Source organism: Pteropus vampyrus, unplaced genomic scaffold, assembly GCF_000151845.1.
Source record: "Pteropus vampyrus isolate Shadow unplaced genomic scaffold, Pvam_2.0 Scaffold75, whole genome shotgun sequence".
NCBI lineage: Eukaryota > Metazoa > Chordata > Mammalia > Chiroptera > Pteropodidae > Pteropus > Pteropus vampyrus.
The window spans coordinates 1233810-1261228 of NW_011888856.1; the positions used below are offsets into that span (position 1 = coordinate 1233810).

The window sequence follows — 27419 nt, forward strand, 5'->3', positions numbered from 1 at the left end:
ATATGATTTTTACATATATATATGTAAAAATCAGGTAACTAAACCAGAATTTCTCCCTTTTGTATATTTTAATACCTGCATTTTGAGTTGCTTTTCTAATAGAAAATTGAGGTTTCACCAGTCTGTCTACAAATCTTTGTATGACCAATGGCACACGATGATAAGATGACCAGAATCAAGGTACAATCCATGGTCATTGCCTAAGTCAGTGACTCAAACCCAGACTGTCCTGGGGAGAGTTTCTAAAATGTTGATCCTTAGACCCCACCCCTGACCAAATAAATAAGAGCATCACACCCCCCCGCCCACAAAAAAAAAGCACCTTTTTCACAAGTGAGGAAATAAGCTCAGAGAGGCTCCCATCACTGAGCAGTCGAAGCCCCACTGACCAGATGTTCGGAGCACTGTGGCCCAGTGAGGTTACTGATAAATCAGCCCTTGTGGTAACTCTGTTGCTCAGCATTATTGCTGGGGCACTCAGAGTCTAACTGGAATTTTGTTTTACAGCCATCCTTTTCAAGGCCAGTACTCAGTGTCCGACGTGAAGTTAAGGTTCTCACAGTGAGTATTTCGAGAAAATACTAGGAAAATTCTTACGTCTGAATTTATGCCATGTGTTCCATCGCTAATTGGGAATTGTTTTCCTCCACTTGATAGACTTGTGCTTTGAATAGTAACCAGATATGTGCGTAACAGTCTCTAGCTCAGCAGTGTGTACGTTTCAAAGTGAAAACACTGCTGTTTCATGAAGAATGGTGTGAACTAATAATAGGATTTGCCATTTTTATTTTGGTGAAGTCACTTTAGCAAATCATGACTAGGGGGAATTAACCATATGTGTACGTTCCTTCTGTCCTTACCACTCGGTATTGTCTAAAGAGACACATGCCTAAAAGGTTAATAAATTAATTGATGCATAACAAATAATGAATAATTTAGCTGTTCAGTAATTCTGATTTGGGGGATGGTTATAGAGCAGTGTGTGTGTGAGAGAGATTTTTTTTTTTTAATTGTACTTAACACTTCTTTCCTTTACTCAGTTCCGTTCAAAACAGTGAACGTGGCAAAAAACTTGGAAACGTCATGGTCACAACCAGCCGGAATGTTGTACAAACAGGAAAAGCTGTTGGTAAGGCCTTTAGCCAGAAACAGATCGGAATCATAACACACATCTCTCTGTCCTCAATATGTCATTGATAAAAACATAAAGTTATAGAGATCTGTGTATCCCATGATAATACAAGAATAGTCCCATGGTCGAATAGAGATTTGTTTGTTGTCGTCATTGTTTTAATTTTTGTCTTATTCATTAAAAAAATTGTTGTGGCACCAGATAATACCAAACAAAGTTCAGCAAATTTTGCCACATCTGATGGAGAGTGACAAAATCTTCTGATGAGTTCACTGTTCTGTTACCAGGATTTGAGCTTTCCTGGAGTTTTCCCCCCATTGCCTGAGCTGCCCACAGTTCTTTATAAATGGTAGAGAGTGATGATAAAGTTGGCGTTAGAAACTGCTGTCTTCTAAGGTGGTATCACACAGTAAAGAAAATCAGTGAAACCAATAGTTGTTTTTTTTAAAAGATCAACGAAATTAATAAAACATTTATAGGCTAATGAAGAGAAAAAGAGAGAAGGTATAAATTACCAGTATTGGGAATAAAAGAGAGGATATCACCACAGATCTTACAGAAATTAGAAGGATAAGGGAATACTGTAAATAAATTTATGCCAGTTTCTTACCAACTTAGATGAAATATACAAATTCTTTGAAAGACTCAAATTGCCAAAACCGACTCAGTACAAAATAGAAAATCTTAATAGCCTTACATCTATTAAATAAATTGAATTAAAAAATTAAAAACCTTGCCATAGGTTTTTAATTGAATCCAGGCCCAGATGGCTTTACTTATGAATTTTAAAGATTTTGTATATTAACTTTTTATATAATTTCAAATTTCAAGAAATGATGTAACAATACACAAGGAACTCCTGATCATCTCAGATTCACCAATTATTCACATTTGCCACATTCCCTTTGCCATACCAATATGTAAAAACAGGACCCGTCTCCTTACTTAGCTCCTGAGAGAGGTTGACTAATCCCCACTGAACAGTTCAGAAGTCCCAGACCTGGGTAATCTCTGTGCAGGGTCCTCGTAGCTCTAACATGTGGGTAATTAGAGATAGACAGCATGAGAAAACCACTCTACAGACTCGTCTTAGAAGACAAAGATGAAACACATAGCCTGTTGCGAGGTTCGTTTTATTACAAAGGAATGGAATTTGATATATAAACGTTTGCTTCCATAGAATATCATGCATTTGACTTATTTTTAATTCTTATTTTTAAGTAAGAAAAGTTCTTCTTCATTATAGATGTTAGTTGTTACTTAATTTTTAGCAGTGCCACTGCCAATATTTAAATTATAAGGTCAGTTCTCCTCTTCTACGCTCCGCTCTCCCAAAATAGAGAGCATGTGAGACTTTTCCAGCTCTCCAGGTGATTGTGACGCACAGCCAGTGCTGAGAACCGCCGGCCTAGCAAAGAGTTCGCTGCATAGCTTCAGGATGCTTAAGCGCTAGTGGGCACTTATGCCCAGAAATTGTCCAATTTCCTATTAGACATTCCTGTGGAAAGGGGTTGTTTTGAAATTAGAAATTTAAATGGCAGTTTAGTAAACTATTGACATATTGGTGTAACATTAATTAGCATTGGTCTTTCACTGTCTCTGAACGAAAGTGAAGGCGTTTTTCCTCTTGTGTTCCCCTCCTCCTCCCCTCCATCCAGGCCAGTCCGTCGGAGGAGCTCTTTCCAGCGCAAGGACAGCAATGTCTTCGTGGCTTTCCACTTTCACCACTCCCGCCCCGCAGAGTCTCACTGAGCCACCCGATGGGAAGCCCTGAGCAAGGTGTCCAGGGGCCACCGTTGCGCTCTTCGGTTTAAGTGTTCCCTGTCTGTCTGCTGCTCCCAGACTGTTCCTCTTCGTTGGCCAGGCCCACAGCAGGGGACCGATATGTCGAACTGTTTACATGGACAATTGCCCTCTGTCTAAATGAATGTCACAGGATGCTGGAAAGATGAAATCACAACCATAGCAGGGATGGCCTCCCAGGTTGGGGTTTGAATTGACTACTTTTATTTCAGTCTGAGCCTGATTAAAACACGCAGTGTACCTTCTAATAATTTTTGAATTCTGATAGTATACATCTGTTTACTTTAGAAAAGTTTTTACTTATGTAAATTTTGTTCTGTTTAGCTGTTCGAATATCTAGATGATCACTGAAATTTATTTGTGCTAAAATTAAGTTATATTACTATTTTAGTTTCTCTAAAGTTGGCCCTAAAATGTGCTTATAAAGTTAAGGGGCCATCCGATCCAACCCTTTGTTATTATTTTGCTGAGTTATATGATGATTTTTGTTTGCTGGTTTTCTACCTGCAAAACTATCAATTCACTTCCTCCCAGAAATGTGGAAGTCATGGGTGGTAGTTCCGAGGATAGAGTGTTTCGTCTCATGTTTAATTTATTCTTTCCCAATCCTAAGCGCTTGTTTTGAGGCATCGAAGGACACCATTGTGCTTTTTCTTCCTCTTCCTAACTGTTCAAATAGGTTTGCAGAGAAATGGCATAGTGGCGGTTGTAGCGATGTTGGAGCAGTTCCCACGAGCACGTGTTTAGGGCAGACTTTAAAAGACCTTGGTTTTCTGTCAACTCTAGTCCTACTGCAGTCTTTTACAAGCATTTTTTAACCCACAGTTTGTGCCTTCTATTTCTTCTTTTGAACAGTTTTCCATTGGGTGTTTACAGACCTTACAGGTTTTTTCTTAGTCTTATTCTTCATAAAACTTTTCAAGGCGCTTGGGTTTCCTACTTCCCTGACTGAAAATCCTCCTGTAATCAATCCCTTCTAAAAGTATTTTTTAAAGAAAAGCAAGATGATCTGTAAATATTAAATAGAAATTTCATCTTAGGTCACATTTAGAAAAGCAAGAGGCAGAAGAAAACTACAGCCATGACATCAGTCAGGTTTCATAAAGGACATCTGGTTTCATTTTAGACACACGCACATGTGTGCAATCTACTGGAGATTTTTATACAGCTGGACCTCATGTATCTGCCATGCTCAGCTCTCATTTGCTTTTCATGGGGACATTAGATGGGCATTCTCAGGGAGTACTTACAGGGTAAGACTGCTTCAGTAACAAAAGATAGTCGGAAAGTACATAGTGAGCATAATCTGCACAAGACATAAAGAGTATTGGGAAAGTAAGGGGCCTAATTAAGGATGACACTTGATTATATTTGATTTATCCCTTAAGAAATGTTTATGTAAAGTAAATCCTTCTAGGGTATGTGAAATGGTCAGAGGAACATAATCTAAATCTCCCTAAATTTTCTAATTTGTGTCTTAACACAAGTCCAGCAAATCTAAAAACATACTTCCATTTGAGCATAATAACGCAAGAATTCAGTGATGATAAACTAAAGGGCTTATTGTGAGAACTCCATTCATCCCACTTCTGCTAGGAAAGTGAACCTTCTCAGGAACTATTTCTCGAGAAGAAGTCATGCCAGGCACTCTGCGAGTAAAGAACTCATTCTAACACATTACTGTTTCATGAGGCCACATCGCTAGCTGGAGTGATGGTGCATCGGTGAGCAGACATCACCCTCAGTGCCAGAAGTGCACGGGCTGAGAGCCCCGTGAGAGGCGGGCCAGCCGTCGGGGCTGCGCTGGGCGAGCTCGCCTCTCGCCATCCCCCAGCTGCCCAGGCTGCACTTGGAGTCTCGCTCGAGTAAAAGTGGTTACACGACGTCTCACTCTGCTCTAAGACCGCTTGTCCCCATGTTAACATGAACCTTAACTGAACTTTCTAGTAGAGCTTCCAATGAAGAGTTCAACTCTTAAAGCAGTCAGTTAACTGGCTTTCAACACAGAATGAATATTTCAGAAGATAGCACTTTTGTCATAGAAAAGGTCAAAAGACCGTAACTTTCCTTCAGGTTCTGGGAGGCACAGGAGTTCTCGGGGCGGAGGCTGCGACGCTGCTGGCAGGGGCCCCTGGCAGCCAGCGGTTGAGGGCAGGAAGCCTGGCCCCTCGTCCTGTGAGCCCGTGTGCTTCGGGCTTGGGGTCCAGCCCTTCGGTCACTGGTTCTGTGAGCTGTAGGAGCCAACAGTGGGCCATCTTCGGCCTTGTTGCCGGCAAAGGTGTGTTTTGGTTGGCCATGCTCATTCCAGTGCTTTTGCATCTAAGCATTGTGTATTTGTAAGTAGGTCTGAGGGAGCGAGGGTCAGCCAGGCCTTTTCAAGGTGTGGCAGCCACACAGCCTGCATCTATAGCCCGCTGGTGGTCTCACTGTTTGTCTAGGTGACTTAAAAGTAGTGTTTAGGAAAAGTCCCTGGCATACTTTACTTCCTACTAGGCGCTGTAATGACAATGGCATAGGTGAGGAAAAGAGTTAAAGCTGTGTTCTGGATCAGGTGACTAGAAGAAGTTGCAGGTTAGAGTCATTTTGCAGATGCATTTGGTTCATTTAACCAGTATGACTAGTCTATTTCCAAACCCATTAGTGATTTGAGTCCCCCAGCCTTAAAACAGTTCCCATCTACTTTTGCTTTAAGAAACATAGCAGTCCCCTCGAGCAGCGAGCCAGAGCGTATGACGTGATTTCCTCACCCTTACCTTGCTGTCTGTTCTCTACTAAACGTTGGAATTTTTGTGGAATAACTGAGTTTGGAAAGGGAAGGAGAAAGCAAGTTAGGAAAGCAGAGAAGTGAGAAGTTGTCGCGAGGCTGAGGAGCAAGGTACTTAAAAACCTGAATGAAAGTATTTTGAGAGCAGTATTTAATATGCTAAAGGTAGGAAGAATTTCTTTACAAAGAAGTTAGAATTTTATTCTGCTAGTTAGTTACAAGTTTAAAATGAAGGTAAAACGCCCTCTTCCTGGCAGGCAGGTTTTGTTTTTATTTTGTCTTTTGTGGAAGTGACAGCCAGCGGTCCTTTCCCTCCAGGCCTGGCGATGAGTTTGGGGGTGCTCAGCCCTGTAAGGGGCCAGTAAGTAGACTGATCCCCAGCCACATGAACTTGTATCTGCTTCAGCAGTTTGGGAAAGTAGCCTGTTAGAATGGTAGCTGCTGAACGTTGCCTGTTATTTTGGGGGGATTTGGTTGAGACTCCTGAAATGTCATCGACGTTTGCATGCTCTGATTCTTTGGCCGGAGGTGGCACAGTAGTCATGGCCTTTCCACCCGGTTCTGTGGTGGCCTTTCAAAATGACAGGGAACGCAGCTCTGGTTTCTAGAAGACGGTCATCATTCCATGGAGTACAATGTGCCATTAGGAGTTTTCTCATTCCAAGGCTTTGGACTTCGTAACATTGGGATTGTTTTTGTCATAATTTCCAACATTCCATAAATATTTGTCAAGGACAAAGGAAAGGAATGTGGACCTTTATTCTTTTCATATGAATAACTTTGTACACGTGACTTCCTGCTTTCACATGAAGAGGAAGAATCTAGCTCCCTCGTATCCTAACTCTGACATTATAAGATTGTGCACGTATAAGGGGTTGAATATATTTTGTAAAACTCTAATGCATTTGTATTTCTGTGCTGTCCTAAAGTTTACCTTTTTACTTAATTAAAGATATAGAAACTATATATTTAAATCATGTAAATGGGACACAATTTAGGGGTTTTTCCGATCTTATTTTCCATCAGCTTCTCACACACACATAGTATGCTGCTCAAATTTGTGTGCAATATAAGCATTTGAACATTTCAGTCAGGTACTGAGCCAGAAAAGGTAATTGAAGTTTTTAGAAAGCTTCTGTGCTTAGAAAATACTTGATTTTCTTGAAACATTAATAATTTATAACTGGAAAGATAGGATCAAGACTTATGTTTCAGGACACTTGTTCATTGATTCCTAAATTTAGGAAGCATTTGATTAACAAGTTGGTAAAAGAATTTAGTGGTTACAAAAATAGTTTAAATATTTGAGATAAAAGGCTTTCCGCAAACCCTTTCTCGGGAAGTTTAGCTTAGAAATAGTAGAAGTTTTCTAAGGAAGTTTATCTGTGGCACATGTTTTGATCAGAAAGATAATTTCTCTTTGCTCCGGTAGTTTTATGATTTGTACTAGTTGTTTCTGTTGTCATTTGTTTAAAAAGAATGTGAAATGGATAAATCACGTCTAATCGAACTGAATTGTAAAACTTCTGTAACTTTATTTTAAAGAAAAATGAGAATAAAATGATCCCGCGCACAGTTGTGCTTGACCCATCCTTCTGGAAGCGCCCTCCACACTGTCTGTCGTCTGCGGGGTTGGAGCCTGCTGCGCAGTGGGACAGCTGTGCCAGCTTCGAAGGAAGCAGCACGCTGAATGAAGCAGAGGACTCACTGCTGATTTAATCTCTCATTTTGATGTTGCTTGTGATGGCACCTCAGTTTTTAAGGTGGTGACCCCCGCAGGAAGAATCCCTTGGTTTCTAGGGAATGCTAAGTGCATGGGGCCACACAGTGGGAGTTGGTTGTGCGATAATACCTCATCGCATGCTCACTGACAGACCCCCGGGGGAATAATAGGACATTGTCACGAGCAGGCCATTTTTCCACCCAGACTGGTAAGCTTCAAAATAGCCCTTGACTTCCTTGACTCCTGGCATATTTTCATTCATATCTATGTCTCTGTGCACTGAGATTTTCTCGCAGCTGTTCTACGAACCAGGAGCTTTGGGATGTGCCTCACAGAAGAAATGGGCAAATTTCTTTGTCCCCTGAGGTGGCGTGCTTCTGAGTGCAGGGTTCATTTGAGGTGCCGGGGTTCTCTGACTGGGACGGTTAACCCCAGAGCTGATGATGAGGCGGCTGGGAGTCCCAGAGCCCAGCTCCACGGGCCTCACCCCTGTTTTCTGGGGCCTGCTATTGGTTACTCAGCACTAAGTTCTCACTCTTCCCGGGTAACATGTCTCAGTCCCATCTCTTCCTGGCTTCGCTCCATCGTTTCCCAGGGTATTTTGCCTGACCCTTCACTGTTTCCCTGTTTCCAGTCAACCCTACCTTCTTTGCCCAGATTCATCTTAAAACATTAAAATTTGTCCTTATTTTTAATTTTCACTTCACTCACACTGCACAGTAACCCTCAGCATCTATGACTGTCCACAGGATTAAATCCAGATTCCTAAATCAGGCCCTCCGGTACCACCACGCCATAACCTGCACCCTGTTGGCTTCTCTGCCATGGACGCCTTGGACTCCATGGGCCCCTGGCCACCGGAAACCTTTGCTGTGGCTGTTGCTTTCCCTGCCTCTGGTTGTTGGAGAAGCATTATGGAGAGAACCCTGAGTCGCCAATGGAAGACCAGCTCCAGCCTCTTCCCGAAGGTCTCCCCCAGGGCTGCCTTGAGTCCTTTCTGAAACCCTCGGCCTCAGCCCTTACTGAGCACTGCATGAATAGGCACATCCCAGTCTTCGAGATTTACAATCTGTAAAACTTTTGAGAACGGAGATGGGCAACTTAAGTGTAAAAAACACATAAAGAGCAAGAAATGTATACATTGAAATAAATATAAAGTAGCAATTCATGCAGCCAGGACCTGGGGAATGAGCAGAATAGTGCCAGCACCTTAAAAACCTCACTCCTTGTGTCTCTCCCAAATCATAACTCCTCCTCCAGAATTATTTGGTACTCTGACTTGAGATCATCATTTCTTTGTAATTTTACCTCCTTCCTCCTTCGTTTGTATTCCAAAAGCAGTCTATTTTTTGTCTGGCTTTGAACTCGTATAAATGGAATCACACCACTTGTATTATGTCTTTTCTGGTTTGTCTTGGTTTTTAGGCTATCATTCTTTTCACCCCTGTCTTACTGTCCCCATTGTACACTCTGCCATCATTTATCCAGCCTGCCGCAGGTAGACACAGGCTGTTTCTACTTTGGGGCTAATGTGAACGGCAGTGCTGCCTCGATCATGCTGGAGGAGGTGACACTGCGGGGTCACAGGAATATGTACATCTTCGACCTTTATAGTTAATGCTAACTTCTTTTCCAAAGTAATGCTACCTTTTTACTTCCCAGCAGCATGGCATCAGAATGTCATTGTTCCCACATTGTGTCCAATGCTTTGGTATCACCAGGAATTTGAATTTTTGCTGATCTGGTGTGTGTGAAATAGTATCTCACTACGGGTTTTAATTTGCATTTCCCTGAGTACCAATAAGGTTGAGTGTTTTTTCATTTATTTATTGACCATTTAGATTTTCTACTTTTACAAAATGCCCATCCAAGTCTTTTACTCATTTTTCTATTATATTCTACATACTTTTCATTAATTATGTTACAAATATCTCATTCTGTGACTTCATTCTTTATGACGTCTTTTGATAAATGGTTTTTAATGTAGTCAAATTTATCTTTCCTCTTATGATTAGGTGAAATATCTTCTTGCGTCTTATTTAAGAAACCCTCTATACCTCCAAGTCATGAAGATATTTTCTGTAATTTCCTAGAAGTTTTTTAGTTTGACTTTCACATTTAGGACTTTATCTACCTGGAAATGTTTTTTTAGAATGGTGTGGAGTAGGGGTCAAAGTTCTCCACCCCCACCCCCAATATAGTTAGAACGTTTTGATATTTCTCATTTAGCCAAGAAAGGACTCTTTTTTAAACTACATTCTCCTATTCACTTCCCACAATGACATTTTAATATCAAAACATGGGAAGAGTATAGGGTCAGAGTAATGAAGAACCCTTTAAATCAAATAACCGAATTGTACTAGTTCAATTTGTCCTTATTTTTCCCATTTTGTTACAGGTCCTGTGCAAAGCGTTGCCTCAGCACCAGTTCATGGAGATGGATGAAGGAACCTTATATTTTCACTCTGAAGAGCTGATGTTCCCCAAGTCTAACAATCACATATGTGTCCAGTGTCTCAAGAACTGTCCTGGACAGCCACAAACCCTCAGGACTTTCAACACTACACCAGAAACTCACACTGTCTTCCAGAGACCCAAGATTTGCATGTCTTTGGCTACCTGTGCTGGGAAGTCACTCTTAAGACTAAAGCAAGTCCCTCACACTACCTTTTAAGCCCCGCCTTCTCCTCATCAAATATTCAAGTGCCTATATGTACACACAGTACATGCCATATACGCAGTTCCTAGAGCTTGCTGTTCCACAGGGGAGATGGACAATTACCACAGAAGGTAAAGAGGGCCGGGTCAAGGGTAAGGCGGGGTGAGTTCGGTCACGTCACGGTGGCTAACTTCTTTTTGAGAGGGACAAGTAGGTGTCTCTTCCCCTGAGAGCCTAAGTTCACTTAAACTCACTGAAGTTTGAGTGATAGTTTTCGGGGTGAGGTAGAGGTGGAGAAAGAGGTCATAAGATTTGATGGTCTCTGGGACCTAGGAGAACAGAATAGGCAAAGACTTGGAAGCAGCACATGTTCTTTGGTGTGGCTAGAACCTAAATGATGAGGGATGGGCAAAAGATGAGGCTGGGAAACGAGACCAGGTCAGGACGGGGAGAGCCCCGTCAGCCTGGCCAGGGGGTGTGGACTCGATCTAAAAGGCCAGAGAAACCCTCGAAGGGCTTCCCCACAGGCAGGTTGGGTGCAGAATTTGAAAAAGCTCATTATGGACATGGCACCCTTGCATTTGTCTTGCCCTGCGCTATGCAGTCAGTGATGTTTCTCTGAACTCCACAGCCGCCCCTTCCCTTTCCTCAATGGCCCAGTCTCCCAGCTTTCCACCGACTTTAAATCACCTTTTTCCCAAACCATAGACCCAAGAACAAAACTGGGCCCTCAGTCAAAAAGCATGTGTTTTCCTTTGATCTGGCCAGAGCTTAGGTTAGTGGGGCTTGTCAATGAAAAGCGACTAGAAAGTAATTTGGGGGAATACAGTGCCTTGGAGGACACGTTAGCATCTAAATTACTTAGTCAGAGTGGAGAACCCAGGAGACAGGTGCCATCGGGGGCTGTGTCGATGTGTTTAAACGTGGGGAAAACTCACTTTTTCTTCGTGTAGTTTACAGGCAGGAAGGGAGTAATTTGTATATCGAAGATGGCCATCTGCAGTTAACATCTGGATTTGCACTTATATTCGATCCAACCCATGGAGTTTCTTCTGATAAACTTTGCCAGACAAATCGTATGCTAACTTTGGGGAATGGCTAGGTCCAAGTAGGCCAATGGAGAATTTTAAAAGTAGCCTTTCCATCTGCCCCCTCCTGGCTTTATGTGCCCTAGAAAACACTCAGCAGCACTTCCCAGAAACCACGGAGACAGAAGTGAAACTACACCGTCCTCCGTGAGGCGACCCTGAATCACTTCTTTGTACAAGATCATCCACCAGACACCGAAGCCTCCGTGCCCGATCTTCACTCCCCCAAATGCCTTCAGAATGGAAATTCCCAGGTAAAGTCTTAACAGATGAAGACGAATGAGAATTTTTTTTTATCACCTACTTTATGGTCATTTAAAAGCACCAGGCCGGTGGGCCTGGAATCTTTAAATCTCACCTATTTTTACAACCTTTAAAGTGTGTTTTTTAAATGAGTAATGGTCCCCTTATTTTGAGACTCGAAGTGAATGCCATTAATTCCACTCCTTGGCATCTGGGATTAATGACGCCTTAGAAGTTTTCTTTTGGGGACTTGCTGGAAACGAAGGGTACTAGTCACTCCTCCTCCGGTTGGAAAAAAGTGTTATTTTAAGTTATCGAGTTAAATCCTGTGACGATGCTCCCTTGAAGAGCAGGCTGTTTCCAAAGCTTCTAACACAATTCCTAACACGGAACGGGGGTTCCTATGTGGGTAATGTTTACACGAGCTGTGTCTCAACTCACAGATTCCTGCACATCCGAGCCAGAGTACACATGAAAGCGTCGTATAAAGGTGCTAGAGAACTGAAATGCTCTGCAACAGACAAAAAAAGAGTGTCACCTCACAACCCGACAGGTGAAAACAGAGCTCGCCTCAGCTACAGCCCCAGCCCCAGGATGGAAGTACACCTTTACGCAGTCACAGAGCTGCTTATGTGGGTGAGGTACTCTCTGAGGTCCAGAAGACAAGAAACCTGGTCAGAAATTTGATATAAAGCGATGAGTGTCTTGAGAGGTCCAGTGAAGTGCCATGGCAGTCCTTTCAGCTGGAACAATCAGACAAGGCTTCCAGGAGGAGGTGGCATTTGTGATGCTCCTTGAGTGAAGATGGTAAAATTTGGAAGAGGCAGAATAGATGAGAGCAGATTTCGAACCCACTGTAGGGGGCCCCATGCCTGTGATGCAGGAGAGGAATACAGAGTGAGTGAACCTCTAGGAAGTGGTAGGGAGCGATGCTAGAGAACTGAGGAGGAAAGCAGACTCGGGGGAACTGGTTTTATAATGAACTGTGAGGACAGGGAGCCTGGCACACCACAGGCACTTGACGAATGTCACGATGGGAACGAAACCCTCCTTTCTAACGCAAGGCTCTGTGCCTATGGCTTTCCAAGAAGCACGATGGAACGGACACACGGAAACAGTAACAGAAAGCAGTGCTTTCAACTATTTGTTTTACAGAATGCAGGGTGAAGCTGCAAAAGGATATGTAGCACCACGAAAAGTAGGCCAAGGGTAAGAAAAACTCCCCATACCCAAGAGAATTCAGCTGACCAAATTAAGTCTGATCCAGAATAAACAGTTCTCATCTGGAGATCTGGCAGTTCAGAAAGTTCTGTCCAAGGGCAAAAAGGAGGCTCAGGATGCTGATCTGCATAACTGCGTAAGCCTTTAGGAAACAGGGAAGAGCCGCTGCGGTACCGTGCATGAGGACACTCCGATGCGAGAAAATAACAGTTCTCAGGCCTCAAGAGAAACTAGGCTCCCATGCCCTTTCCATGAACTTGACCAACCTCAGTCAGTTTTCCCCATGTTCACCCAGCATTCAAGGCCTAAAACAAGGTTTCCATTATCAAATCCCTCCAATAGAAATAACTTTCAGAATCATGTGAGCGCTGGAACTCATGTGAAGGGAAACTGAAGTTTAGCTATTACAAATAAGTCAAGACCTTTCATACTTATCTAAGACACAGGTTTTCCCACACAGTTATATAATAATAAAATAGTAAGGCAAAGGATATTGCCAAGAGTGGCAGAAGTGTTAACAGGTCTAAGACAGATGGAGAGTTAAGTGAAAAAAAAGGTGACTAATGAAACTTCTAACAAGAATGGAGAATTTCGTATATGGGGTTTGAGTATCTCAAACTCTCCAAGGCCCTTTGCCTATACCTGATTATTCCCTTCTTTAATTCCGTCCCCCACACTTCCACCCTTGACCTATGGATGTTGCCATTTCCCCTTAAGAACTGGATCTCTTAAGGCACGGCGTCCCCTCCCACACGCTCCCACACGCTCGCGGTGTGCACTGGGGCCTGGCGCCCCCGGGGCCTGACACCGCAACCCCCCCACTCCCCCTGGAGCCTTGACACTCGCCCCTGGGGCATGGTCCGTGGCTCCACCTGGGGGCGTGAATCTAGGACTTTCTGTGTGTAAAGCAGACGTGTTAACCATTACACTATGGAGCCACCCCACATTCAACACTTTTATCACCAACTATGCTACACTATAGGGATATGCAACCCTACACGAGAAAGTTCCTACTCTCAAAAACATCGACACTTTATACAAAAAGATACTCAACAGAATGACCTACAAACAGGTCAAGTACAAGGTACTGAGGATGTGAGAAGGGAGTCTTCACAGGGTAAGTAGTTATCAGGGAAGCACTTAAAAACTACCTTAAACACACCTTGGATAATAGCCACAGGCCGAGTTGGGATGAAAAAAACCATTCTGAGTTTAAAGCAAACGGTCTAGGTAAAGGCAGAAAAGTATAACAAAAACCTGATTAAAGTTTGTGGGAAAACAATGTAATCTAAAGCCAGATTACAAGGGAGCCTTAAATGTGCTAAGAATTTGGACTTCATTAAGTAGACAGTGGGAAGCAGATGAAGTCTGTACACATGATCAAGGATGTGTTCTAGGAAGACTGGTGGTCCAGAAGCTAATCCACGTACAGACATTCCACGTTTTATTGCACTTCGCAGATGTTCCAGTTTTTATAAACCGAAGGTAACCCCTTCCACTAGCAGGAAGATTGGCTCCCTTTACTGCAGTGGCCTGGAACCAAACCCGCAGTCTCTCTGAGGTATGGATGTATCAAAGGCCTAAACTAATGGTTCTCAATGGGACTGCATAAGCCAATCACCTGTGTGCTTTGAAAGATCCTGTTCCTGGGTCCAGCCATCAGATTGTGCTTTGTTTTGCCTGGGATGAGGCTCAGGCATCACCCCAAGCTTTTAAAAGCACCTCAGATGATTCCAATATACAACTAAGGTTGAATAACCTTGACTTTGATCTGTAGTTTATGTTGATACAGTAAGGCTCAAATCACACACACAAAAAAAGGAAAGCCACACGCACACGTGTATTTGTGTGTATATACATACACAGACCTCAAACAAAATTTTGAAGAAATCACAAATAGCAAGCTAAACTGACCCAGTAAAATTAAAAGCACACCATTACACCATTCCCATCACAAAAGGAAAACAAATATTGAATATATACAATTCGTTTATTTAATAAATTAATGTCATTCAAAATACAGTGCCAGAACATTATGCAGTTGAACATGCTAGTAATGTTTGTCATGAAGCACCTGTGCTCATGGTAGATTGACGGCGCCCCGCTCCTGCTAGTGGTTCCTGGGATTAATGCCAGAGCAGCACTGGCTAGCTGCTCATCTGCACAGCTGGGGCAGAGAATTCCTGAACAGTTCACCTTTCTAATCCTACCCCCCACACACAACAGGTTAAAAAAAACACACCCTGACAGCTAATGGGTATCTATACACAATCACTCTACAGTAATGCTTGTTATTAAATTAAGATGTAATGACCTGGTTAACCCACTCTAAATCTTTAAGATGGAGAAATACAACAGCAGCAGGTAGTTAAATGCATGAGCCCATGTTAATGTAATACAGAAAGTGGAGGCATTTACTGATTAAAGCTCCACTCAGACCCGCACAACGAGGGACTAGCAATCCTTACTGCAAGCCCAGCAACTTAAGTCCACATCTGGTAAATGACCAGCTGATTGGAAGACCTGTATTCTAGACAAGTATAAGTTAGTGAAAAGAGAATACATGCACCTAATAGTATAGTTAGACTGATCCTGCAGTCACAGCTTTCCCTGTGCAACACCATAAAGTGGAAGATCTTCCTCGACTATAGTATAGGATTTAGACATTTCTATTCCAACATGGACGTTAGTGTTAAGTGCAGATGAATTAATTACACTGAAAAAAAAAAAAAAACTGTATTCCAGGACTTCGGAACAGAAGCACAGGAATGAAATACATATACTAAAATAACCTCAGCACAATTTGTGATATACCACACTAGGAACAGGAAACTATTTTAATAAGTGAACTTTTTGAACTGTACATACACAGGGCTAACAATGTTAGATAATCCAGATTCTATGTTCTCGTGATACACATAAAAGTTTCTCAATTATTGGATAATCTATTTCATATTATGGAAGCATATCTTTCTGTAAGACTCACTGATATATATTATACTGATGCAAATATTAAGTAGGGCATAAAAATAAAATTTATCAAAGATAGATTTTTATGTACTCATATTTAGTCCTTTCATAGCCTCTCTTGTTTAGCAAAGAAAATGACAAAGCACAAATCAGGCGTGCAGTCCTTGAACTCCCAACTATACAGATGGTAGTGCAACCATGTCTCCGTCCAGTTCAAACTCCTCTGTCCCATCCGGTGAAAAGAGATAGGTTGGTGGTTTCCATGGAGATTCTTCAAGGCAGGACGGATAAAGTTTCCCCACAGTGCATCGAAAATCTCTCCCTAAGTCCCACAGTACACGTTCCGATATATGCTGCCGCAGAGACCACCGGTCAAGTTCCAGATCATACTGGTAGGTGACGTATTTAGCTCTCTCATTTAAGTGGGTTTCTCGCATAAACACACACAGAGAATTTGAGATCACTACAGCTCTGACACAAGGGTCTGAGTACCTCTTGGCAGGGATGTTGGCTGCCATTTTCCACTCATTTTTATTCACATCGTAAATTTCCACAGTTACCGAAGACCCATCTACAGGGCCAGACGGGAGTCTCACGCCAGAATTGGTGGCAATGTGCAACCCTCCAATATAGAAAATTTTATCACCGAAAGCTGCGGCTGAAGCAAAAGACCTGCTAGTCTGTCTCATGGCCATTTCTACCCACGAATCAGACCTTGGAAAGTAACAGTACATGAGGTTCAGTGTCATCACATAAATGCAGTCGTGAACCACCACTGCTGCGCTCCACTGCCAAGCGCAAGGCAAAGGGCTTACCATTGTCCACTCGTCCTTCTCGGTGTCATACCTCTCTACAGTCCTCCGGTTAAGTTCTCCACCTACGCTGTCTCCTCCGATTGCATAGATGTAGCCCTCACAGCAAACCAGAGACGGCTTTACACGGACGAAAAGCATCGGGGTCTTTGGAAACCAGGTATTTTGCTGTGCATCAAACCAATAAAAGCAATTCACAGTTCTGAAGGCAGTCTGAAGTTTGCTGGTTTTACTGTGATTTGTTTTTGTGTTTTTCAAAGGAATCTGACCACCTGCTATATAGATATCATTATCAGGAGTCACAACGGTCCCCACTTTATGCAAATCAGCTGGTGGGCTGCAGAGCTTGTAAACTTTTTCTGCTTGGGGGCTGTAACAGACAGAAGAGTAAAGACTACAAGAATTTTCTGAAGATGCTTCGATGAAAATCATCATTTCCTCTTTCGTCATTCCAAGTCTCGGTTTGAAAAACTTGGGCATGGACTTATACAGACCTTGAACCACTACAGACTTATCATTGGGTGGCAGACCCTGAAACCAAGCTCTCTGCGTTACTTCTGAAAGTGCATCGATTCTGATTTGGCTGAGAACTGAAGACAAATACTGGGATCGTGATTCTGTGTTGTACTCTAGCCACAGCATAGCAGCTTCGCGGACTGTCTCCTCCTTTTCCACATTTAAATTGTCACTACTGAGAATGTCTATCAGTAGGTCATGTGACAGCTGCATGAACGCTTCCTGGTGATACACGGCAGTGAACTTGTGCTCCACCATTCTTTTAGCACTTTGTTTTAATTCCTCACAACTGAACAGGTCAGCAAAACTCAACAATCGCACACAATTCTCTGCATTTATTTTTTTAATTAAATATTCTCGACAACGCTGTAACACATCTTCTACCTAAAATGAAAAAACAAAAAAGGATAAAGGCAGGAAAGACAAATTTTATTTTTGTGTAACACACAGATGTATTAATCAGATCCCAATACTGTAGTCTTTATTTTTTGATATGTATGTTTGGGCTAAGAGATAATGTCTTCATAGTAATAAAATTAGAAGACTATGCATTGCTTTGCATTTCTTCTTCCTGTGCAGTGGCCTACTTAACTAACTGCCCTATTTACAAGGTATTAGTATAACATTAAATATGCTTTCAAAAAACTAAATGGACTTAAGGAAAAAGTAAGGAAATTCACTTATAAATTACACACTTTTCTAGGCTTTAAAAATATATAATTAAGAGAACCAAATGAAAACGAGAAATAAATCACAGTACAAGAAATGATTATTACTGAATAGCTGGAATCTGGTTTTATGAACATGGACAAGATAGTCAAATAAAACCAGAAAATTATGTACGAATTATCTACTTTTACGAAGGAAAAGTAGATCTCGGTTGACTCTTAAGTGCTACCTACTATACTTAGTCACATCATAGTGGTCAACTAGAAGCAATTTACGGATTCGAAACCTGGATTGGCCATTCAGTACTTGTACAATATCAGACAAGTGGCTCCACTTCTCTCAGCCTCAGTTTTCTCTTGGATAAAATGGGGAAATCCTTACAAATGATTATTGTAAAGCTCAGATGAAAACCCATATAAAGCAAAGTACAGTAACATTTCATGTGGTTAATAGTGGAAGTCATAGAACCAGCCGAGTCTAGCCAGGGCAACCCAGTCCATGAGGCAGTCTTATTTTGTATGTGGCCAACAATATGCATATGGGTTTCATTAACATGGTAGGAACACAATTATAAGGAACAGTGTCACTATTTACAGTAACAAAGTGTTCTGGAATCTAAATTTCCTTAAATTCCTCAATTTGTTTAGCAATTCTAAAAAAAAAAACACTTGCTTTTAGTTCCTGGCTTTAAAAAAGTTAACGAAAACTTACAAGCTATGGAAAGACAACGCTTACATAGTAGGCATTTCCGTTTCGAGTTTGGATTTATGACATGAATGCCTTTGATTCTGAAGCACCAGGAAGCTACCTACTATGGCCTCAGTTTCCCCAGTGATAGGTATCTACTATAGGTACAGTATTTTAGCTTAGTTTCAATACTTCTCTTTAAGAGATCAATATGGGCACATGGCTATCCTACATATTTAAATTTGATAATTTCCAGAAGAATCCTGAAATTATCCGTAAAAAGCTATACCACTGAAAATTAGTACATCTAAGCATTTAGCAAAAAAACTGAAGCACTTCAATGAACACTGTTAAAAATTACTTTTACTTGAAATCTAAATTCTCAGGTATATTAGGCAGAATATGAAACTAGTATGAAATTTTCACTTATCTTTTAAATTCATTCCCATCATAAGACTAATTGAGATAACTGGGTGATCAAATCCTATTGTTTTCCCCTTAACACATTTTAAAAAGACAAGAAAACTTTTACTTAACTAAAATCTGCAACAAGAAAATTACATAGATACGGGAAATCACTGATGAAATAATATTTCTTGAATAAATAAACCACGGTTAATGTATATAACAGAGAAAACTGCTTACCTGCAGGAAGCAAGCTGTTTCATAAAGCTGTTCTACAGTGCTGTCATTTATTGCCAAGTTACCCGTGTATGCGTAAGTTATTATAATCTGTAAGGTGGCTGCATCTACATTCCTCAGGTGTACGTGGGTCTGTTTGCTTTCACTTAGTCCACTCATGAACATGGCCCTACAGCAGAGAGGGGGAAAAAACAAAGCTTATGGTTTAGTGTAAAACAAATTTAGAGCTAAAAAGAAAAAGTAGACAACATGGGATGTTTATTTAGGATATTTGCTACTGGAAAACTTATTAGGAAAACTTTTGAGGGAGACAGATATACCAAACCATCCCACCATGCCGTTCTGAGTGAACATCATCAAAATTCATTTCGGGCATACCTTGTTTTAGTGCACTTTGCAGAAATTCTGTTTTTTACAAACGGAAGACCCTCTACCAGCGATAAGATTACAACCTGCTGAAGGCTCAGGTGATGGTTAGCATTTTTTAGCAATGGAGCTTTTTTTAATTAAGGTATGTACAATTTTTTTAGACATAACACAATTGTACACTTTAAATAGACTGCAGTATAATGTAAACGTAACTTTTATGCACTGGGAAACCAAAAAATCGTCTGACTCGCTTTATTATATCTGCTTTATCGCAGTAGTCTGGAACCAAACCCATGACATCTCCGCAGTATGTTTGTAACTCCTTATATTCATAAAATGAAATACTATTTAGCAATAAAAAGGAACTATTGATATGCATTAAACACAAATGAATTTCAAAAACATTATGCTCAGTAAAAGAAGCCAGATACAAAAGACTACATATTAAATGATTTCATTTACATGAAATGTCCAAAAAAAGCAAATACATAGAGGGACAAAAGGGAGATTAGTAGTTACCGAGGGCTATGGGTAAGAATGGTGACTGTAAATGGGTACAAGATGATGGAACTTTCAAAATAGACTGTAGAGATGGTTGTACTATCTCTGTGAATCTACTAAAATTCATTTAGTTATAGGCTTAAAATAGGTGGATTTTATGGTATGTAAACTCATCTCAATGAAGCTGTTAAAAATTTAATTTACACAAATGATTCCCTAAAAATATGCAGAATCTATTATATAGAGGAAACTATTCTGGAAAAGGAATTAGCATTGTAGAGAATACAAAGTAGAATGGCCATTTATTGGTGACAGGTGAATAACAATGCAAAGACTATTACTGTATGTAAAGAAGAGAAGTGTCTATAGTGATCAAAAGCCGGTTTCACAAGTCACTAGCTTGGGCCCCTTCGGAAGATGAGGAAGATGAAGATGATGAGGAAGGCATCCAAAACAGATAAAATCATGACTCCAGGGAGAACATAAGACCCACTTATTATTCCAGGGGCATGGCTGAAAATAAGGGCTAATACAGGAGACTAGAAAGTGAACTGGAAAGATGAGAGGAAATCAGATCACAGAGGGCTCTCAAAATGAGACATAACAGTCTAAATTTTTTCTTGTAGATAGTGGAGCACACCAAAGGGTTTTGAACATGGATTTATTACATAATAAAATGTATTCTAGGATGAGTACTTTATATACTGATAGACTTCAACTGCCATAGGCTAGAGACAGGAAAACTGGTCCTGAGGCTACTATTGCAATAACCTAAATGAGAAGAACCTGAGCTACAGTGGCAGAAATGGATACAAAAGCTACATATGACAAAGAACCAACAAGATCTGGTCATTTAATCAACAAAGGGAATAGGAAAAAGTAGGAAATAGACAAGGAAAGAATCAAAAGTCTCTCTTCATTTTCAAAGAAGTGCCTGAAAAATATTGTTCACTATTGAGAGAAAAATTGTAAGATCAAGGAAGAAAGTTAATCCTGGGAAAATGGCGAGTTAAATTTTAGATAGTTATTTTCAGGTAAAAGTAGTTGAGTCAAATGGAATTCATACAATAATCAGTTAACTATTTAACATTACCAGACTTAGGAGGTCAGGCATTAATGTGGTGAACTGTGAATTATCTACCACATGACATGTGTTAAAGCGGAAAAAGTTATCTGAGGGAAACTAAAACCTAAAAGAAAAACCCAGGCAGAATCCCAAGGACCAATCTGAATAGAATTCAATTAGGATAAAAAAAGAAAAATGAATGACCGAAGGCTGAGAAAGATTCATCAGAAAAATAACCACCAGACCAGTACAATGCTACTCAGGGCAAGAGAGGTGGGGTGTCAACCGTGGAGTCAAGGGTAACAATCACTGCTAAATCACTTAGGTAGTCACTGGTGATGCCCAGTGTCGTCCAGAAGGACAACAGCTAAGCTTCAGGCAGCCAGCGGGTGGAAGAGTGGCACAAACCACATCAATCAGGGTGGTTGATGATTTCCTCCCGAAGAATACAGGATGGTCATAAATAAACCCTACCAAGTAATGGAGAGCAGAAAGTGTTCTTGAAAAACATCCAAGACATGACAAGAAACCCTCTAAAAACTGCTACTGGCTTCACCTGTTTGACATGGGAGAATGGGAGATAACCAAAAGAAACCTGAAAAAGAACTCTAAGAGCTCTGAGAAAAAAAAAAAGATTTAGGAGTCACAGTAGTTTTTATGTCTATTCCAGTAGATGGTAGTAACTTTGGAAGAGGAAGTAGGGCATGGGAACGGCTGACTATACAGATGACACTGAGACGGGTTATCCAAGGCTATGGCTTATAACACAAGAATGGACTGCCGTAAAGGAAACTGTGCTTCCTAAACACCAAAGCTAACCTGATCGTGAATATTTTAAACAAACGTTTTTAAGACAAAATACTGAATTACATATTATAATAGGCTAAAGTACCACAATGAAAGAGATGTTGAGTAATTCTCTCATTAGGGGTCTAAAATGAACTGTAAATGTTACCAAGAAGTAGAAACTACTATTTCAGTGGTTCTTCTGATTTCATATGTTCTACTGATTCTTGGTGGGATCTAACTGGTAACTCAAACTACAAAGGGAAGAATGTATCTAGTTCAACAGGCAAAATTTCTAATAGCAAATTTCTAGTGATAAAGACTGATAGCAACATTATGTATATGTAAAAATACTGAAATCTATAAACCTGGAAGTAAAATCCAGTTGAAGAATACCTGGGAAAAGATCAAATTATTATTGTGGGAGTATATAATAATCTACCCAGTCCAGAGAAAAGGTATGTCAGAGAAAAAAATTAATGTGTTTTTGTATTGTGGATTGTGAAACTGGCTCAGGCACAGGATTTTAAAGATGAGTAACTTTAATCTTAAACACGTATTAAACAATTTTACTTATTATTATTTCTATTTGAATTATCTGTTTTGCTTTAGGGAGAATATATTCTCTCAGAAGATGAAGGATGCTAAAGAAGAGAACTAGCTAGTGAAAAGGAAATAATAGTAGCCTTAAAACAACTGTGCTACCTTTAAGACTGTAACATTAATGAAAGATTTAAGTTTCTTGGTCTTAAGGAAAATCAATTCTAACCCAATCAGTTAAAGATAAATAATAACCTCATAACTAGAGAATTCAAAGAAGTGTTATTTATATAATCACAAATAAACTAAATGAGAAAAAAAGGGGAAGACATCTAAATAAACTCATGTGTTACTACCTGATAAAGATGATACTGAAAATATCAGACAGAATTTCTGCGTAAGTTTAAAAGTTAGACTAGATGACTGCTAAGATTACTACCACAAAAGATTCTACTGATTATAAATGTCAATCTGAAAAACCACAGTTAAGGCATAAAGCTCTTTCCAATAAGGGGTAATCAATTTATAATTAATGGCCATTATAAAGGGAAAGCTAATGGGCTTAGGTATTGACTGATTACGAAACCTCGAATTTCTAACACCATTTACTAAACCAAAAGATGTGGTGGGGAAAAAAAAAAAGACCATCGCAATCATTTGAGAAGCTTTTAAATACACAAATTCTGAAACTCTAACCCAGCCAGACCCAATGAACCAGAAATTCTTGGTTTGAAATCCAAGAATCTCTCTTTGTAAAAGCAACCGAAAGGACCACTGTTTGCAAAGATGCCATGCTAAGAAAAGAAAATCAGTGTCTGAAATACATGAAAAATCCGTAGCTTAACCTGAAACAATTGCAGATACAGCAAAGGCAACTGGCCTTTGGGCTTTATCTTCTGTAATCATCGTGATGTGTGTTGCACTGAGGAAGGTGAGGTTTCTACACCTTCTATGTACATGAAGATTAAACCTGTCCTCTCCACAGCTGCCATTAAAGAACAGCAGACCCATCAATGGACAATTGGATAAAGAAGTTATGGTTCATGTGCACAAGAGTATTAGCCATAAAGAAAAAATGAAATCCTATCATTTGCAACAACATGGATGGACCTAGAGTTATTCTGCTGAGTGAAATAAGTCAGAGAAAGATAAATGCCATATGATTTCACTTATATGTGGAATCTAAGGAACAAAAGAACAAATTAATTAAAAACAGACTCACAAATATAGAGGACAATCTGGTGATGGCCAAAGGGGAGAGGGGTAGGGGGTGCTGGGAGAAACGGGTGAAGGATTAAAGAAATACTAGTAGCTGATAAATGATCACAGGGATGGGAAGCATGGCACAGGGAATGCTATCAGCAGTAATGTAATGGCTGTGTGTAGAGCCAGAAGAGGGAAAAAGAGAAATCAAGGGGATCATTTCATAAACTATATAAATGTCTAATCAATGTATTGTATACTTGAAACGAATAATAAAATTAAAGAAAAAGAACAGGAGAAATTAACATTCACTGCTGATCTCCACTTATGACTACTAATATTTGTAGGAGAAATACAGTGGTCCACATTTAATTCACCTTTACTCACCCTGTCCCTTTCGAGTATTAAGTAAAAATTCAACCTAAAAGTAGAAAACAAATAAAGGAATTTCTATGCCTTGGCTTCTATTCCTCTCATGAAACACAAAATAAAGAGAAATCCACTTAAAAAGATTAAAAGTTGCAAAAGACCATATAAAGTTAAGCTTTAGTTATTTGTCATTAGCAAATAACCAAATCAACTTCTAAATTCTGAGGCATAGAGAAAAACAACAATGTTGTTATTTATTAAATAGTTTAATCTGGCAAGAAGTCTGGTAAGGCTAAAGGATCACAAGTGGTAACAGTAAGAAAAAGGGAGAAATATTTTGCAAAAGAAATGTCTTTAACATGTTTTAAAAGTACGAATTATCCTCTAAAAGTTATTATTGAGCCTACTGTACTTTAATTTATGACTAGTTTTTTAATTATTTTAAAATCTCGAGTAAATAAAAATTATACCATTCATTTTTTTAAAGGTAAAATAACATTCCGAATTTTTCTGCCTCCATCATTAAAGCTTTTCCCTAGTCCATTTCAACAAATTTCTTGTATTTAAACTGTTGTAAAAACTTTTTTCACCTGTTCCTTACTTATACACGTGAGAGATTTAGAAAGCACATCATCCTAACAGAAAATTTAAGCCAAACATTGACGTCTATTTTTTTTTTTTTTAATTTAAATGATGCTTAAAAGAATTCCTAAAGGGGACTAAATACTAGACTTTGGGTGGTGAGCATACAATGCGTTATACAGATGATGTATTATATAACTGTACATTTGAAACTTATATAATGTATTAACCAATATCACCCCCAATAAAATTAAAAAAGAATTCCTATTAAAACATTAAAATAAGCTAATGTTTTGCATCTGAAATACAAACTAATCAAGATTATAGTACTTACCTAAAATAAGAGCTACATGTTGCAAGAACCATCTTATGACAAGGGAATTCAGTGCCCTCAACAATTAACACTATGTCAGTAAACAACTGCTGCTCATAAAACAGTTTTAACTGTTCCAACAAGGACACAGCATACTCAGTATTGATCTGCCTCTCGTCTTGAGTGGACATGACTGTATTCCATTAATATCTCCAGGAGTAGATTAGAAAAGTCAGTCTTAGTGATGGAAGGTCAAGTGAATGCTTCAGAAATAAAGAAAGGAGGAACTCTGCTTGCTGTTATCTGCAGCATTCAGAACCAAGACTGACACATTCACTAATGAATAGTATCTTGTTAGAGACTTAAAATCACTCCTAGGTCATCCTGTGTTAATTAGGTTCTTCAGAGTTTTTCAACACAGTCTGCAGACATCTTGCTCAAATTTGCAACTGTTGTGCAGCTCATGAGCGAGAGGGAGTAACACACGAGGTAGATTTCGTGGCAACATCCTATGTTCCGTGAATCTTCTGAAGTAACTAAAAAGAAAGTAAGTTCAGTTAGAGCATCCAGGCCAGTGTATTTTAGAATACATTTTTTAAATGGCAGACTTAAATAAAAATTATATTTATATGAAGTTCAACTTTACTCGTTACCATAAAAATGAAACGTGAGAAAAGAAACATTTTTAAAAGTCTATTACATTTAAAATAAAAAACAGACTGGAGGAAATTAACATTTGTATTTTTAACTTTTTGCCTTCCATACAATATATAAACATTCTAGAAAATAAGGAGCACATAATAGGCATACATTTTTAAAAGAAAGAATTTAAATTACCACAAAGCCATATCTCCCAGTTGTTTAGTGGCAATACATGACCACGACCATGATTTAAGTGGGGGAAATAAAACCTTTCTCATGCAGAAATTCTCATTTTGGGGATACATTTTAAATGCGTTCACAAAAGCTTTATATTTAATTTACATTATTAAACTACATGGTAGACTCAATTGATTTCCAAAGTATAAATTATATATTTTTAAAATCTGCAGTTCAATTCTACAAAGGAAGTATACATAGTAAACTTAACTTAACTTCATATAGTAGTTATAAAGATTTCCTAGAAATCTTTATAAAAGCATACAGGGAAAAAAACCAACAAAACTTGATAAAATAGACTTGTTTTCTTATATGGAAGACTCCATATCAAACAAATATGAATGCTCTCACAATATGTAAATTTAATACAAATCCAATCTAAACCCTATTTGCAGAAGATTCCTTTGAAAGAATGCAAAAGAGTTGCCAAAATATTTGGGGGGGAGGTCAAGTTTTTCCTCATGACTTATCAAATATTAAAATGTGTTATAAATTACAACAAACCCAAGTAAGCATACGAAAATGAGATACAATAAATATAAACATGGCATTTCAAATAAAGACTAGCTTATTTCAACAAATAATGTTGGAACAACTGGCTAACCACTCGAAACAAAAACCTAGGTTTCAGTCAGACTGCATATGGTTCATCAAAAGAAAACTCCAGCTGAATTAAAGTTTAACTTTAAAATGTTATTTGGAAATCAGTATTTACAACACACGGCAAAGAAATTACAAATAAGGAAGAGGAAACCCCAGGTAGAATGCTAGTAATAGTTAAAAATTAACTCTTTTCTAATTAGATGACTCAGTTTCCATAATCACAAAGTGCTGTTGGCATGAAACCTATAAATATGAGTATCACTGGAATCACTAATACTTTTTCTCACAAATATCCATATGTCAAAGAGATCATGTTGTACTTCCTGCCCGACTACACTATGACAGGAACTGCTAACCTGATATAAACTGTCAAATTTCCAGCCAAGTTAACCATGGAAATAACTAAAACAGGTGCAAAGGCAGAGTGAGACCTCAGGTCATGCAAGGTAATGACTACGCTCTTCCAGATCTCAAAGTTACACTATAAATTTAAGATCTACTACCTCTAAGGTTAATAATACCTAATATCACTGGCCATTTTCACATATTAATAATGCAGCAAGGCCCAGCATTAGTGAGGGCGTGGGGATACGAACATTCTTATACTGGAGTGTAAGTTGATACACAACTACGAGGCCTTATTCAAAACTCCTGGAGCTAGACATGTTCTGGAATTTTGAATTTTTCACATTTTATAGAGGTAATATGGCACATATGTCATGTATTACAAGACTCTCGCAAAGAGTCTCGGGCAGCACTCCTTAAACATATTACTATCTTTACTGTAGAAAATAAGAACTGTGAAAATACTACATATAGCCTCATGTTACTTCAGATCAGGTTGTGCAGGCAGTTTTATTAACAACTTGATTTTAAGAGCTTTCTGAATTTCAGAATTGCAAGTGACATTATAGAGGGCATATCTGGCACTGTAAATGTTTAATCAGTCAATCTATCAATTCTACTTCTAGAAATTTATCTTACAGAAATGCATGCATTAATAAACTGAAAGTCCTAACCTGTCCCAGCTACAGGGCCCCAAATCGTCCCCATCCATATTTAAACCAGGTGAAAAAACTGGCGGCCAGGGCCGGGAGAGATCTGGATCACACACCTAGACCCCAGAATTCCTTGCAGGCTAGCTGTACAGGTTCACTCTGCTAATTTCTTTAACCTCATACTATGATCTGATTTTTTGCAGTGACTTTTTTGGGCCCCACTTAATTTATGTCCGGGTTTTACTAGATTTGATTTTTCAAATCACATGCATGAAACTGTT

The 27419-nt window shown here is 39.5% G+C and overlaps 3 protein-coding genes and 1 long non-coding RNA gene across 5 annotated transcripts in view; 2 read left to right on the forward strand and 2 right to left on the reverse strand.

Annotated features, from left to right (window-relative positions):
- AVL9 (AVL9 cell migration associated) overlaps positions 1 to 7274 on the forward strand; it is a 39199-nt gene extending 31925 nt beyond the window's left edge. For both annotated transcript variants that reach the window (XM_011362467.2, XM_023532022.1), the window contains 3 exons: positions 508 to 561; positions 1041 to 1129; positions 2791 to 7274. In XM_011362467.2, the coding sequence (XP_011360769.1) occupies positions 508 to 561; positions 1041 to 1129; positions 2791 to 2906 (259 nt within the window). In that variant the 3' untranslated portion in view covers positions 2907 to 7274. The remainder of the gene's footprint in view (positions 1 to 507; positions 562 to 1040; positions 1130 to 2790) is intronic.
- Positions 7275 to 9719: 2445 nt separating this feature from the next.
- LOC111741245 lies at positions 9720 to 13044 on the forward strand. Its single transcript, XR_002780936.1, has 2 exons — positions 9720 to 11423; positions 11856 to 13044. It is a non-coding gene; the product is annotated as an uncharacterized LOC111741245 (long non-coding RNA).
- Positions 13045 to 14604: 1560 nt separating this feature from the next.
- On the reverse strand, positions 14605 to 25194 carry KBTBD2 (kelch repeat and BTB domain containing 2). The gene is made up of 3 exons (XM_023532023.1): positions 24680 to 25194; positions 18933 to 19098; positions 14605 to 17315 (listed from the first exon to the last, which is right to left on the reverse strand). The coding sequence occupies exons 1-3, from the start codon at positions 24847 to 24849 to the stop codon at positions 15780 to 15782; spliced, it is 1872 nt and encodes a 623-aa protein (XP_023387791.1). The 5' UTR covers positions 24850 to 25194; the 3' UTR covers positions 14605 to 15779.
- RP9 (RP9, pre-mRNA splicing factor) overlaps positions 24876 to 27419 on the reverse strand; it is a 167805-nt gene continuing 165261 nt past the window's right edge. Inside the window, exon 7 of the transcript XR_002780934.1 lies at positions 24876 to 25194. The gene's annotated coding sequence lies outside the window, so the exon portion shown is untranslated. The remainder of the gene's footprint in view (positions 25195 to 27419) is intronic.